Source organism: Labrus bergylta, chromosome 2 (genome assembly GCF_963930695.1).
Source record: "Labrus bergylta chromosome 2, fLabBer1.1, whole genome shotgun sequence".
In the NCBI taxonomy this organism is placed as follows: domain Eukaryota; kingdom Metazoa; phylum Chordata; class Actinopteri; order Labriformes; family Labridae; genus Labrus; species Labrus bergylta.
In genome coordinates this window covers 31,255,561-31,272,472 of record NC_089196.1, presented here as the reverse complement: position 1 = coordinate 31,272,472, position 16,912 = coordinate 31,255,561, and the positions used below count along the sequence as shown (strand labels likewise).

Genomic DNA, 16,912 nt, shown 5'->3' with positions numbered 1-16,912 from the left:
AATTTCCCCTCGCCTACAGTAAAGCACAATCTGCTCATCCTCTTAGGGCCATGAAGGAGTGGAACAAGCTCCCCCACAGATCTGAAAATCTGAACACATTTTGATGTTTTTTCTCATGAAGGGAAAAATGGATCCTGAAAAACCAATCATGTGTGCATTCATCTTGATTGAAACTTGTTTGGTATCCATTTTCATTTTCATGACCTGTTACTGTAGGAGACAATTTTCAAGTGTGTGTGCATAGTGTGTATGTGTGTGTGTGTGTGTGTGTGTGTGTGTGTGTGGGTACATATGCTCTTTGTGGTTGAGGGGAGAGGCTCGTGAAGGTGGTAGGTTTTAGGTCAGGGAGTGTGGCTATGATGTAATCTAGTTTTAGTGGCTCTGACTCATATTTTGTATTGATTCAGAGTGTATTGTATTTTATGTTTGTATGCCTGCCCAGTGACTGCAGATAGTTAATCAGCTAAATGTGGTGCAATGCATCTCCTCTCATGAATTGAGAGTAATGTGTGTTTTCTTCATGGTCCCTGACAAATCAAACAAAAAAACTAAATGAGGGTCGCACCAAAATTAAAATCCTGTCTTTTTCTCGTTCAAATGACAATAAACATCTGCTCTCTTCTTCTCTGTTCTTTTTTAGTAAGTCATTAAAAATTAGGGCTGATTCTCTGCTGTGTGTTAGCTCCATCTGCTGGTCAGATTATGAACTTCATCAGCTGTGGTTTTCATGGGATTTGCACACAGATATCCATAGGCAGAGTGTTATATTTACAACATCATTTTATTACAGATAAACTTAAAGTGACTCAATGTCTTACACTTCAACTCCGGGCAAACAAAGCATGTTTTTTATTTTTTATTTTAAATAATCAGTAAAGTGAAGAATCAGATCTCTCACAAATGCAGCTTGTTTCAAGACTTCATGATAGTAGATATTCATTTGCTGGACAGTCAGGCTGTAAATGCTGAACTGTTTTGCACAGTGTGCAGAAAAAAGACAATAAAATGATTCATTCAAAAGACAATAAGATTCACAATTCAAAAATGTTCACATTGTTTTAAGTAGACAGGTAGAGGAAACTATGCTCTTCTTTCAGGCTTCTGTTGCAGGTTGAACACTCCTTCATTAAATATAAAGCTTCGATACCTCCCAAAAATGGAAGTATTTTACATTTGTGCTTTTTTTCAGCAATGTTCATTAGAAATAGTGTGTGTGTGTGGGGGGGGGGGGGGGGGGGCTCCTGCTTGTTTAAAGTCCTCATGAAAAGAAAAAAACACAAATAAAAATAGCCAAATAAATTTCAACAAAGTATTATCTGAGTTTTTAACCTGAGTAAACCAAATTTAAATGTCTAATGACTCATGCTGCACTCATTTTATGACCAATTAAAAAGCTTTGTCGATCCCAACGTCATTATCTTGTGATTGGTTCTACCCTGCTTCAGTTGGAAATACATAACGACAAGGCGGTAAGATACTTTGGAGGTTCCGGTTTCATGAGGACTTTAAAAAGCGATTGTTTTGAACAGAAGCCCGGCCTCGGTGTCTTCATGTCCTACTTCATATCCTAAATGGAGTCATTCAATTATTGCACAAATCCTGAAGTGCTTTAGTTTTCAAAACATAAATAATATGCACCCAATTCATGTGGGACTTAAATAAATAGCTTTGGATGTGGGGGAGGGGCCGATGTGTTTATTCAGCTTTTCAGAGGTGAAGATTAAACTAAAGAGAGGTCAGGAGCATGTCTTGCTGTGTTAAGTCACTTACTCATCGAACAAGAAGTTCCCTGAGAAGTAGCTGTCGGCAGTCATACCGTTAGAACCCTGCTCGGCCATCAGACACACCTTGTCCCCCTTCACAAGCTTCACGTACACCGTGCCACTGGCTGTCGAGTAACCCCTCTGGAAGGTGGTGAAGGAGTGGTAGAAGGGTTTTCCGTTGCGCAGGAGATCCACGGTTGCGGCAATGTTGTTGATGGTGCAGGAGAACGTGAACTGATAGACGCCTGATTGGTCGCAGGTGAAGTATCCAGTCTTTAGGTCGTAACTGCCCTGGCCGTTGTAGATGACATCACGGAAGGGGATGGGAAATCCGGACTGGGGGTGGTCGTTGCCCAACCTCACAGAGAAAGCCACGTGATGTGCGTCACCAGGGGGTCCAGGAGGGCCTGGGGGACCTGGAAGGCCTCTGGGGCCAGGAGGTCCTGGGGGGCCTTTTGTGGAGGAAAAAAAACAATGAGTATATTTACAAAGACACTCTTTGCGACCATCATAACAGAGAAAATGATCATGAGGCGTACATTAATGTAGAGTTTTATAAATAGAAGCTGAATGATTTATCGATTGTCTGATTAGTTTACCTGTTTTTCCTGTACCATGTGGGCGTTGTTCTAGAAAAAAAATAAGAAGAAGAAATAAATCAGTGTTTCCAGAATTCTCTCCACGGATAGTCTTCAGTCAGAAAATCAGATCAGAGACGACCTCAAGGTAAGCTGCTCACCATTCTCAATCCACGGGGTGAGGTCAAAATCAGGTATGTTCTTACACAGGGTGTAACCTTTCCCTCGAGGCCGATACTGGAAAGGCTGTTCTGGCACTTCTTCGATTCCCGTGTTGTCACAAATAATCCGAGCGAGCGACGTATCCCTCAGGGAATACCTCTGAGCTTCAGTGAAGACATTCTCGTTCTCCCACCACAGCCTGAAAGCCAAAGAGGTTTGTTCAAAGTTTAAAGGCTTTATATGTGATTTTTTGATCCAGCAGATGTCGCCCTTGAGCACCAGCATGAAACCAAAACAACTCGCGCTGCATTGTTGTGTTAGCATGCTAATGCTAGCGATCTTTATTATGCTGGTATCTTCACACTGCATGTAAATTTACCTGAAATGAGCGTGATCTAGAAACACAGTTAAGCAGTGAGTACAGTATGTTATTCTTCTTTTCTCTAGTCCCTCAATTAAACAACTTTTATACACGAGGGGAGGAGTCAGCCAGCTGTCCAGACGATGTAAACAAAGTGAAGATAGGACTCTGAAAACTCTGAAAACATCACAGACAGTGGGACTCGGGTGTTACACCCATTGTAGACAGTCATGACTCACAGAGTTATTTTCAGAGGATATACTTGATTTCTACATTTAAGTGTGAAAAATCACATATAAAGACTTTAAAGTCTTTGAAAGGCAAAGTGAATGTTAATGGCAGAGTAAACATGTTGTTTCTGTTCTTCCTCTGGTTCTGCTTACCGGTCTCCTTGGCGGATCTTTTGGAACTGTGTGGCGATCAGGCAGGCGAACAGGGGTCCCACTTTCCCGTTATCCACCAATGGCTCGGCCACACCCGCGAGCCACACGTCGATGTTGTCGGCCGTGCCGTAGAGCTTCAGGAGTTTCTTTGCCAGCTCAAGGTTTCCCATAACTTTAGTCAGTTCGGCAAGATTCTTTGGTTGGGACAGCCCACAAAACTTCCTCCAGGCGTTGTAGCCTAAAAAGTGATACACAGTTTGAGAAATGTTGCTGTGGATGGATGGACGAGAGATAGCAGCAAGCATCGCTAAACATCATGAATGTCAAAACATTCAAAAAATATAGGTGTTGTGACCAGTGTTAATCTTCACACCATTTTGTAATTTAGTCTCCTGACGAAAATGTCCTTTATATTTCGTCAGATATGAGTCATTTGTTATTGATTTAATTTAGTCAATTAGTCACTGACTAAAACTGCACATCATTTTAGTTGACAAAAATAGAAGTTACTGTAGTCAACAAAAACAGACGCAAGCTTTTATTTTGATTATCAGAAGCTCCAGGGGGCGGGGCTTCACGGACCTGCAGGCGAGAGGCACATTGTTTCACACACGCACACCTTTGATGAAGTCTGCTATGGTTTACAATGATTTTAGAAAAGCTGAGGGGGGACGTGATAATCCTCACTTGTAATTTAGTTTTCGTTTCGTCACATTTTCATCAATTAGATGATGAAGTTATATTATTTATCAAGTCGTCAAATAGTGGAGTTTCGTCTCGTCATCGTCATAGTTGACTAATTTAAAGGCTTTATATGCAATTTTTGATCCAGCAGATGTCGCCCTTGAGCACCAGCATGAAACCAAAACAACTTGCGCTGCATTGTTGTGTTAGCATGCTAATGCTAGTGATCTTTATTATGCTGGTATCTTCACACTGCATGTAAATTTACCTGAAATGAGCGTGATCTAGAAACACAGTTAAGCAGTGAGTACAGTATGTTATTCTTCTTTTCTCTAGTCCCTCAATTAAACAACTTTTATACACGAGGGGAGGAGTCAGCCGGCCGTCCGGGCGATGTAAACAAACTGAAGATAGGACTCTGAAAACTCTGAAAACATCACAGACAGTGGGACTCGGGTGTTACACCCATTGTAGACAGTCATGACTCACAGAGTTATTTTCAGAGGATAGACTTGATTTATATTATATTTAAGTGTGAAAAATCACATATAAAGACTTTAAAAAGACCTTCGTCAACGAATATTTTCGTCATTTATTTTGTTGACGAGATTTGTGACGAGGAGAGCTGGAGGAGGAGCTCAACATTAGTCAGACTGTAGATCCACAGTGTTGATTACAAATCCTTAAAAAAAAAAACTCCAAACCCAAATACAGTTCACGCTAGCTATATTTCACAACGGATGTAAAACGTGATAATTACCAGGGAGACCGTGGTCTCTTCCTCTCTGCATGTTGAGAGCGGCAAGGTCTAGAGCCATCCGTTCGGAGAACTTAAACAGCAGATCCCTTAGCTCATCGTGCATCCTTGAATTCGGCATGTTCAGCTTTGCCGTCCGGCCCACCAGACCTCTTATGAATGGGTCCAAGCCACCTGAAGGAGCATAAAGTGTTATGAGTGTTTTTTTAGGTTGGTCTTAAAACTCATATTAGTTACATTCTTTTGAATCAGTGTTGAACTCTTGTGATGCTGCTGAGTCCAGCCTGCAGCTGTTTAGTTTTAACAGCACTAGCTGCTCTCCTGATGATTGTTTAAGTCTCTCTAACCTCTTTTTTTAGTAGTTTCTCATAAAGGAAAGAAGGAGCAGTAGATTCCTGACGTGGGGGAATATTAACCATAGAATGTATAAAAATGGGCGTAGTGTCAAAGACGTCACCCATTGGTGTCTGTAGAGGCCTCGTGAGTTAATACGTGTACAGAGGGGATATTCTTCCTCACTTTGCTACATGTCATATCCCCACATTCTCGTCCCAGTTTCTACTCTATCCACCTGTCAGTCAACCCAACCACGTCCAAGTTAATACATAACTCTGAGCTTCAATATAATCCAAACGGATGAGTTGAAAAAAAAAAATCATCCACAGCATAGTTTTAAACAAAACACGTTAAAGTATTTGATGATGAACATGTTTATTACTGCTGTAAAAATGTGCATATAAATACAGGACTCATTGCAAATTCTTTTTGCAGGTTTTGTAGCAGGCCCAGAGTGGCCACTCGAGGAACAACAGTTTTTTTTTTAACTTCTGCATTGGCTCCAATTTTTTTTGATAGTCATCTGTGATTGGTGTTCGTACGTTTCTTAGAATCAGATCGTTTTCTAAACTACCGTAGTTAAAGTTAAATATCTTGAGCATACCTTCATGTGTAATCCTCCATGGAGTGAAGAACGCTTTGTGCAGCAGCGGGCTGGGGTACTCAGGATGCTCCTCATATGTCTCGTTGAGACGAAACATGAAGGGCTGAACCATCAGATGGCCAAATCTGTAAGCAGCAGTGGCGAACACATTGGAGACGCCGGGGTCAACATCTTCATCATAACCAGGGTAGGTGGATAGCTGCTTGGCCATCACGTCCGGGCCGACAATGTGGAATAAGTAGTCTCGGTACGTGATCACCTATAAGATAAAAAAAATGAGGGAACTGTTCCATGCAGGGAATTCAATTATTAATGCAACGTTTCTGCAGCCCATGCTGCTGAGCGTCTCTCTTACCTGGAAGTATGCGCCCATGATCTTGCGTGCCTCCTGGTAGAGTCTCTCTCCGTTCCAGTGAGGATTGAGTTTGGCCAAAGCACGAGCCAGGCGGTTGTGCTCGCGCATGAAAAGTGTGTGCAAAGACGACAGACCGATGTTCTCGTTAGTGCGCTCGTCACCTATTGAGGTCACAAAGGGAGGAGGAAAGTGTCGTCGTCAGCCTGGTAAAATGTTAAAACTGATGTGTTTTCACCGATTCTTCCCCTGTGTTTATTACTGCGGCTTACCTGAGAGAAAGCACGGCACCTCCTCTGTGTCGTTTTGGTTGGTGATTTTAGCACGGGTAGCACACATGTTACTGGTCATGCTACTGAAGGGAAGGAGCTCTCTGTCGTTATCAGTGAACTCTGTGTTGACCCTCAACAGCCCCTCGTCTGTACTGAGGTCCCGGAGGAATTGAGCTTTGGTGTCGTCTGAACCGTACACCTGACCTGCATCGATGAAAGATGTCAGAGTGTTCATCTGCTGGCGGACAGTGCTCGCACCAAACATGTGCCCGGTGTTGCCAGAACCACAAGCTGCTGCCGAGCGGAAGAAGGTCATGCACTGATCTGGTTGAGAGTAGAGGCGGGGGTCATTCTTGGGAATCTGTTTGTATGAAAAGAAACACTTAGAATTTGTTTTTTTTTTGCTTCATATTTACTCAGCGTTAGTGGGACATTCAATAACTCTCACCTCGATGGGGAAGCAGGGCTCTGTGCGCTCACAGGTCTTGTCACAGTCGATGCCATCACTGAAGGAGCGGATGACAGGAGAGTGAGGAGTGAAAGTCAGATCGTGGTCCGTCCACTGACCGAAGATGGTCAGCAGGTGAGTGAAGAGGGGATCGTCCTTCAAGTCAGAGGTTTTTGTTTTCATAATCTGGTTGGACACTTCTCTCACCTGGAGACAGGATGCAGACAAAAAAAAAAGGACCTCATTAAAACGGAATTAAAAAAGCTACAAGCGTCTATTTTCATGGTCATTTGGGTAGGTGGAAATGAAAGATTATTATCTGGAGTTTCTTACCAGGGGGAGAAAATTCTTGTTGACTTTTACTGCAGGGTCCCAGCCTTTAGGCAGAGACGTATCATCCTGGTACTCAGCATCCAGCCAGCGGGCGAAAGGGATGTTGGAGGATCCCCATCGTGTGTTTTTCCTGTGTGAGACAATAAATCGATTATTGTCAATTATTGTTGAACACTAGGGGGCGCTAGGGGGCTCACCATTGTTACTATTGTTAAATATTGTTAGGAATTACAAAGACTATTTTTATACACTTACTGTTAATACAAATAAGGAAATGTATTAAACAGTTGTATGTTTATTCTTTGATTTGCCATTATAATGTACACGGGAAGGGGGGGGGGCCTGCTTATCAACATGTAAGTCAGGTGATTGCCTGTTGCCTCCTTGCTTGTTTTCGAAAACACTAATATGTGCCCTTCCAGAGAGGGGGCGTGGTCAGACACAGCTCATTTACATATTTAAAGGTACAGACACAGAAACAGCCTGTTCTGAGCAGGGCTGAAATAGAGGGGTTTATAGACATGATCAAATACAGGATCAGAGTGGATTTAGAAACTTCACACACATGTTTTGAGGAGCTCTGAGACTTATTTAAACATGTGACCTTTAATTTGACTCAACAACTGGACTCACAATCTAGTATTAAACTCTGTTACTGAAACAAATATAAATCAGGGTATTTTATGTTGTAGTATTTTATGATGTGAGCTATTATTTGGAATAATATATATATTTATATTTTAAAGTGATCATCTTTGTCTATTTTTCACCTGGGTTTAATGTTCCCCTCTGACAAAACAACTGGCCCCTGTTTGGCCCCCTCAGTAAAAGTGGTCTAGAACCACCACTGTCTACATTACTGTTTTTAAAATAATACTTTGGAGTCAGATTGTAACATAAAGGTGATGAACACTGGCTGGAGGGCCCCCCCTGTGAATGTTTCCCTAAGGGCCCCATCATGGCAAAGTTTAGGAACCCCTGCTCTATCCTCTCTGAGTTTGCTTTCAGGGCACTTTGAACTCATTGACTGTGCTGGTACAATCAAAAAAGCGACAAGTCCAAAACCAATCGCCTAATCAAGGAGCTCATGCTTGTTTTGAATGAAACATAGCCGTGCACAAATCATTTCACACCAATATTTGTTAAGTAAAAGTTGCCATTTAAGTCGCTACCCACACCACACCTGTTGTTGCAGACGCTGGGTGCAGTGCGATACTCGTCTAGGTTGGGAGTCGTCTTGCAGGAGGGCGGACGTGTGCGCGCAGAGCAGCCGGTCAGTTTAGCGATGAACTCCAGATCCTCCTCAGAGAGCAGATCTAATAGAATGAAATGAAAAATATTTATCAACTCATCCGTAAGTGAAACTGTAAGAGAGAGAGAGTTGAGAGAAGCGTAAACACTACACACCTGTTGCGTTGACCGAACGCTTACTGCGTCTTGCGAGGTTGCTCTGGATCATTTTCACCGCGTGTTCCATGTAGTCTGCTGAACGCACGGCGACACGTGAATGACCTGCGGGCTGCTTCTGTATCCGGAGGATATCTGAAGGGCTAACACTGTTCCTCCTGACGCGCTCCAGTGACCTGTGTGGGGTGTGGAGAGCACACAGTCTATCATTATCTGCATTTTTATTTAAGCATCTCTGCTATTTTGAGTCGCACTCACTGGGAATGTTTGGAGCTAATAGATAAGGATTGTGAACTCACACTCTGCGGGAGTAGCTGTAAGCGGAGTCCACCTCGGCCTTTGCTGCAATCACTGTCTGTTCAATCATACTCAGGTGAGACCCTGGAGGAGGGGGGGGGGGAACAACATTTTCAATCACTTTTGGTCCAATGTCGATGCTGCTGTTTCTTTTTGTAGGCTATATCTTACATTACATTATTTAGGTTCAATTCCTGTCAATTTAAGTCTAAAAAAAAATCGGCCATTTTAACTTCTTATTGAGATACAGATAGCCTACATTATAGACTAAAGCCGCAGTATTAACCTTATGAGAAAATGTATTTTCTTGTCACATTTACATCCAGTTATTTTGTACTTATTCCACTTTAACGTCATTTTTGTCTTTGTCTTATTTGCCTGGTTTGTTTTTGTTTTTTTGGGCTTTTCGTGCCTTTAATGCAGAGAGAGGACAGTGGATAGAGTCGGAAACCAGAGAGAGAGAGCGGGGAATGACATGCGGAGAGGGGCCACGGGTGGAGCCTCCCGCTCGAGACGAGAGTCTCAACACATGGGACGCGCGCCCTACCACTGCGCCACCGGCGCGCCCCATTTGCCTGGTTTGTTTCCCTGTAAATGCTGAGTTAACACAATCAATTCTGATTTCTTCTTTCGTTTTTTCTACCCAGTTACTGTTGTTTCGTTTCTTTGCAGCTGTTATCACCGTTTTTCAACCTGTAATTCATGTTAACTACCTCTTAATTACTTTTTTACACCGTAAATAATGTTTTTTCTAACCCTGTAAATACTTATTTGTACCCTTTAAATCCTTATTGTTGTATGTTATTACTACTTATAACCCTGTTTAAGTTGCTCTCTACCCTTTCAATACTATTTCTATCATATAAACTTTCTTTTAATTCCCTGTAATTATTCCCCATGTTATTATAACCCCGTTGTATCTAATTGGCAGTATTGTTTGCCTTGTATCTATAACGTTGTTCTTATTTATTTGCTTCGCTGCTTGGTTGTGTTTGCACAACAACAATACAAACTTTGAACCCCAAATGAATCAAACTAAATGTAATCTCACACACATTTTTTTTAAATCTATTTTTTTGAATCTATATTGTGGTATATATCTATTTTTTTGTAGATTCTTAATTTTTCTTTTTTTCTTTAAATTGTACTGTGTTAACTTTCTGTTTGCAGTCTTTGCTTTTTGCTGCTGTAACACTGTACATTTCCCCGTTGTGAGATAAATAAAGGATTATCTTATCTATCTTATCTTTGAGTTTGGAGGACGGAGTTATTCTTAAGCATTCAGATGACATAAGGAAAGCACTGAAGCGTATGATCAGATGGCCTTATGAAGGTAAAAGAAGTTACTCACCGGCATCCACCTGCAGCTGCAGGCAGAGGTAAAAAGCTGTGGCCAGCAGGCACACAAAGTGATTCATCTCTGCAGCAAAAAAAAAGGACGATGTCCTCCGGTCCAATTTAAACTAGAAAAAAAAAATAATTATCCGATTTTTCGATATTCAATTAGGATCGATTTACTAGAAAATAAAACGCCTGATTATTTACTAGAAAATAAAATGATGTCTAAAAATCTTAAAGATCGTAAAGATGATGAAGAACACTAGACCAGACTGGCTTCCAATGAGCTATTGCATCCAGTCTGAACCTCCAACTTGTGTCACTTGGTTTTTATAGAGTAGTAGACGCCCATGTGCTGCCAGGAATTAAGAAATAGCCTGTTCCTCGTTCCTCCTCCTCCCGAGCATCCCGGGCCTGTTCTGCAGCTTCACACGAGAAGAGGCGGCTCCTTACCGGTAATCAAGTTTCAGTTCTGGTAATTCACAAAGATCATTTAATGCACCTGCATTGCTTTCATTTCGTCGGTTCATGTTAGAGAGACAGAACCGCATTAAGGAAACCTTTTCTTTTTTTTAAATTAGTGACACTTTTCGTTCAATTTCACGATGTTAGTTCATTTTTTTTCTGTTGTGCATTCTTGCTTTTGGTTTGCCAAACAATTACAACAAATATTTGCATTTTTGTAGGTCCATTTCTGTGGTATAGACTACTGCATAAACTGTTCATTCGTTTATTTTAATGAACAAATAGGTTAGTTATTGGCTGATACGGAGTTGCATGAATTAAAATGTGTCAAATCAAATCATCAAATTAAGTTTATTTGTGTAGCACATTTAAAAACAGCTTCACCTGACCAAAGTGCTTTACAGGCAATGTGTAAAAGCAAGAAATAAAAAAATAATCTATACATATGCACATACATACATATGCATATACGTATATATATATATATATATATATATATATATATATATATATATATATATACGTATATATACATACACATAATACACACACACACACACACACATATATATATATGCACATACATATATAAAGTTATGGCCTATCTCTTTATTTTTTACATTTCCGTGTATTGTTGTTTTTTTTTAATTTAATGTTCTCGATGAAAATTCTCTTGTTGTTTGGAAAATAACTGAATATTCTATTCTCTAAATATCTCAACAAGCCTGTGTTTGATTCGTTGCCAACAGTTTCCCGGAATGAAAATATTTTTGCTGGGTTTTTTTTTCTCTGGTATGAAACACGGAGCTGCGTGACAAACCAACAGGACAAAACTTCCTGTAACTGTGCCAAGGAAACCCCAGAGGCCTGTCACATTGTCTGTACATGACGTGACTTTTAAAACCGATTAAACGTGTTATCAATCAACCAATAGATCTTTATCTGAAGTTTAGGCCTTCCGCTAATTCATAACAACAAGTGTTATCTCCAGACACTTTATAAGAATCAGGTAAAAGACCTTACTCTTTGTTGTTTAATATCACAAAAGAGTAGATCCAAAGACCTTACTCATAGGCTATTAAAGACCCGACATGTATCCATCATGAGCACTTTAAAGACATTTTAGCAAAAGTTACAGTGGCAAGAAAAATCTTCCATTTAGGAGGCAGACATCTTGGGCAAATCCAGGATCATGACGAAATATACTGATTGAATTTAAAATAAGAAAAGAGCTAAATCGAAGAGGTTTTTTCCCTACACAATAAGCATAATATAATAAATAACCCTTTAACTATTTAATGCATTAAAACATTAAATGTATTCACCTTGTTCGTAGTTTGATTTAACTTTTACTTTTCAAACTGGCTTAAAGAAACAACGAAAAAATTAATAGAACGCAATTAATGTAATTAGGCCTCTCTCCTCTCTTCACACACACACACACACACACACACACACACATAGACATACACACATATACACACACACACACACACACACACACACACACACACACACATAGACATACACACACACACACTCTCTCGCTCACACACACACACACACACACACACACTCTCGCTCTCTCTCGCTCTCTCTCACACACACACACACACACACACACACACACACACACACACACACACACACTCTCGCTCTCTCTCGCTCTCTCTCACACACACACACACACACTCTCGCTCTCTCTCACACACACACACACACACACACACACACACTTTCTGTCTGAATCTCCTCAAGTGGAGAAAGAATATATCATTTTATCATTTGAGGTTGGATCTATGATCTCTAAAACAACCTCGACTGATCTTTAAAACGGAGCATGTCAACAGGTTCCACTGTGACAGATTGTTGGCTTACAACTTGAAAGTTCAGCTCCGTCCAGCTCGAAGAAAAACAACTATTCATTCCAAACCCTTAACCACCAATCAACAGGAACATACTAATTATAAAGAGATGGTCGAGCAGCAGCTAGTTGTGGTGATACTATTAAATTCATTCATCATGTATTTGTCACCAGAGGCGGCTCCACACCTTCTTTTTTTTAACTCGGTGGCCAAACTGGCTCACTGAGCTGTGCAGGTAGATTCTACAAAACAACAGAATGTATTTACTCATCATGTCTCTAATAATCAAATCTACGTTATCCTGAAGTGTTTTAAAGATGCTGTATTTCCTGTGTAGCCTATACTTGTGATTTCTAAGGTCAGAGTGCAACACAGCAGGGTGGTAAAATAAGTTTCATTTTTAAGGCCTCAAAAAGAAAACATTTGTCCAAAGGGACATTTTTAATTAGTGGGAATGTTGTAATACAGAATTCACACTATTGTTATCCAAATCTTTATTATTAGTGGGAATTCAACTATCATATTATCCGGCTTCTTCGGGACATGATGACTATGACTTTTCACTTTTCTACTACTTTTACTTTTTAAGTTATTTCACTTTTTCCACAAAATTTGTCCCCATTCAAATGAATGGGAACATTTTCCACTTTTCCACTTTTTTCTCAGCCTTATAACTTTGGCTCTGTTCCACCTAGAGACTCCATTTTTGCTTTAAAACATTCACATACTTTTCCACTTTTCTTGCTACCTTTTATACTTTTCAAACTGTACCTCCAACTGTTTTGTGATGTTTTTAACTGCTTTCACAGTTTTTGAATGGGTGTGTGTGTGGTGGAATGTTCAGACTAGAGTGCGCGACATCATCGCCAGAGTAGGACAGAGTTCTGAGATAGTTTCAAAATCTCCCGAACAAATTGCTCTACTGACCACAATATTCACCCCACACACATAAATTTACCCTCAAAATGTAGGAAAACTTGTCCTCTCTCACACATTGAGTTTTCAGGACAATCAGAGAAAAGGTTTTTACACTGTGAGATTCAAAGCGGCAGGTGGTCCAGATAACTCGCCATCTGGGGTAATGGTAAACTTCAGCCAAACTTCCCTGACCAAACCTCTTGGGACTAACTTTTTAGATCGCTGTGGTTCCTACATTTCTTGGATCCCAGACATGAAAATCACATCAACGCGTTCGGCCATTTGTCCTCTTGCTCACAAAGTCATCATTTAGCCACCAACTCTTAATTTAAGCCCTTGAAATGAGCACTCAATAGGGAGATGTTTTCCCCTTTTTCTCATTGTCTGACTGCATTTAAGCCGTCTTTATCAATTTCAATTTCATCAATTTTTATTTGTATAGCGTCAACTCATTACAAGTGTTATCTCGAGACACTTTACAAAAAGCAGCTAAAATACCTTACTGTTTGTCTTTTAACATTACAAAAGAGCAGTATCTTCTACTTGTTCTACCACTTCTACTACTGTTTCTTCATCTTCTACGAATACTTCTTCTTCTACTACTCCTTTTTCCTCTTCTACTTCTTGTTCTTCTGCTTTTACTACTTTTACTTCTTCTACCACTAATCTTCTTCATCTTCTAGTTTTTCTTCATCTTCTACTAATCCTTCAGCTGTTTCTGATGATTCTTCTTCATTCAGCAGTGTTTTGCAAAACATTTCAGCGGTCAGCATTTCCACGCATCTTCCGCAGGTAAATGCAAATTGTCCAGTTATTAATAAAAGGGGATGTGCTACATGAAAGTGCAAAGAGGCTAAAGGCAGCCTACAAGACAGCCCGGATAGTTGATTTTATTTTTTTAATTTAACTTTAATTTAAGGGGAAAAGAATCTTTCTCAAGAGTGTCCTGGTCGAGATGGGAGGCAGCACAACGAGTAGTCTTACATATATATCCATATCTACCCATCTGTATATTAACCCCAGCAGAATGTGAAGGAATGTGGATGAAAGTGTGATGTGTTTTTAGAATCTTGTATTTGTATTTTATTTCTAGCACTTTATAAAGGTTTCTTTGCATTGACTGAACTTTGTTGTACTTGTACAATGACAAATAAAGCTATTCTATTCTAACAGGCAGATGAACCATGCACATCAACATTTATGGATTTACACAGAACACGCTGTCAGTCACGCTCTTAACTGACACATTCTTGTTTTTAGAAACAATCTCAAACATTGTCTGAAAAAAAGTACAGAATGACAGCTCAGTGTATAATAATAACAAACTGAAATAACTAACAAGCCACTTTTAAAGAGGGAGAAATTCAAAGAACAAGCTTCACAAGCTGACACCCGGTGTAGATTCATTTTCAGCCTTATAAGTCCTCTCACAACATTTGCCACATTTGCTCACAGTGAAAAATGGTTTGCATTGTTTTTTTGTTTTTTTTGAGTCCTTATTTAGCCCTTTATTTCTGAAGGCCCATAAGATGCTATTTTTAAATCTACAATTCTACAACTCATTTAGGGTATACAGGCCATATATTTCTAAGCTGCAAGGAAAAGACATTTCTATCTGGATTATGCAATGTTTTGTATCAATATTACCAGTATTATCGTTTCTCGACAGCGGATTCAAGCCAACAAATGTCAGAGTTCCTTTCATGCATGTCCAACAGCCTCAGCTGTTCATACCACACGCTCTAAAACCAGCAGGAATGCCTCCTTACTGGTTTAACTACAGATATTAAAAAAACACGGTGCTGCAACATGTCCCTTTGTTGATATTAATAAATCAATCACTGTTTCAACTCAGCTGATTATTAACACTGGGAAAAGCTATTTGTTGGAGAGTCGGCTGCTTGATGAAGCTAATTTTTGGAGAGCGTTGCATGAACTCACGCCGCCCTAATTACTTATTTGAATCTTTGTTGCTGCTAGATAAATCACAGGTTAAACTAAGACAAACTACCTTTATTTCTTCATTAATTTGAAGTATAACTATGTTAAGAAAGAGACAGAATGAATGCAGGTTGTAATCAGGTGTGCCCTTTGTTGTTACACCCTGACTTTGTTGTGGTATCTTAATTGACTTTTTTTCCCCACTCCTGTTTTCAGTTTTTATTCCGGGTCTGGTCCCTCTTTTACCGCCTAGTCCCATTTCTCATCCCAGTTTCTGTCTCCCTCCTTCTTGCACATCCAGTGTCACATACATGTAGGTGTACAAGCCACTGCTGGCAATGTAAATATGAAGCTTGATCCAAGGCAACTGGACTGGTTGAAGATCTTGAAGACTTCGTCCACCAGATAGTTTAGAAACTGAAGAAGCCTTTCGGAGGAGAGGGGAATCGTCTTCAAGATCTTCAACCGAGTCCAGTTGCCTTTGGATCAAGCTTCAAATGTACCATGACCTGGATGACTGAGAACACTGCTGACAATGGAACCAATAAAGACCTGAGTTGGTCACAATGCATATGCTATTTTTAAATATATTTTTCCATGTAAGAAAAAGGTATTTTTATTCTAGATGCACCTTGGTTTGTTTTTTTGAAGGGCGGTTGCTGTTTGTAATTTTTGATTGAATTATTTTGTATAACTTAGCGAGCAATTACCCCTGCAAAAGATGAATTTATTTGAAGTATTATTGTGGTATTAAAAATATATATTTTTTAAATGCACTTAGGACACTTCCTGTAGCAGTTGACCAGTTTGGTAACTGGTCAATAGAGGGCGTTAGGGAGCCACCCACCCACTCCCCACAAGGAGAATGACAGACCTTCACTGAACCAGATGTTTTGGATAAAAGAGGAATTACAACAAATAGGGAGATCAAAATATTTTGCTCAATGGACCAACTCATTTTGATTCTACTTTTTCACATGGTTATAATCAAACATAGTTTACAACATATTGTATTACCACTTTTAATATGGTCTGTACCAATGTTTCCCAAAGTGGGGGTCGGGACCCCTTGGAGGGTCGCAAGACACTGGGGGGGGGGTCGCAAGATGCTTTTCAAAAAAATCAAATACATTTTCATATATTTTATACATCATTGTGAACAAATAGAGAAAAAGTATTTCACTTCAAATCTCACTGAACGATTACGTTTATGCTGAAATGAAAGTAAGGTGTAAAAATTCCATAAAATGTAAGTTTGCACATCTTCATCAACGTCAACGAGCTTTACAAATTAAACTCATACAGACACACACACACACACACACACACACACACAGTGCTGAAGTCTGTACATGGAGATTACCTGTGTTCTGCTTTTAACGTTACTTACAATAAATGACTAATGCCTATATGTGTGAGTGCCAGACTGCACAACTCTAAATGTTTGAACCACCTCCAGGGACATCGAGGGTCCCCTAGTTTCTAGCACCATTATTCTTGGGGGTCATGGGCCGGGAAGTTTGGAAACCCCTGGTCTACACAAAGTCAGTGCGACCCATGTAGTGATTGTATCTGCTTCTGTTCACTTTCTCAGCCGCGCCCACCAGAACTCTTGAAAAGGTGAATCAAATTAAACGCTGACTCAAAG

The 16,912-nt window shown here is 40.1% G+C and overlaps 1 protein-coding gene across 1 annotated transcript; it reads right to left on the bottom strand.

Moving 5' to 3' along the window:
* Positions 1 to 762: 762 nt before the first annotated feature.
* On the bottom strand, positions 763 to 10,367 carry LOC109996536 (eosinophil peroxidase). The gene is made up of 14 exons (XM_020650712.3): positions 10,089 to 10,367; positions 8,740 to 8,821; positions 8,441 to 8,616; positions 8,217 to 8,349; positions 7,034 to 7,163; positions 6,701 to 6,907; positions 6,253 to 6,613; positions 5,984 to 6,144; positions 5,629 to 5,887; positions 4,692 to 4,862; positions 3,248 to 3,485; positions 2,503 to 2,702; positions 2,363 to 2,392; positions 763 to 2,215 (listed from the first exon to the last, which is right to left on the bottom strand). The coding sequence occupies exons 1-14, from the start codon at positions 10,153 to 10,155 to the stop codon at positions 1,767 to 1,769; spliced, it is 2,664 nt and encodes an 887-aa protein (XP_020506368.2). The 5' UTR covers positions 10,156 to 10,367; the 3' UTR covers positions 763 to 1,766.
* Between the last annotated feature and the right edge of the window lie 6,545 nt (positions 10,368 to 16,912).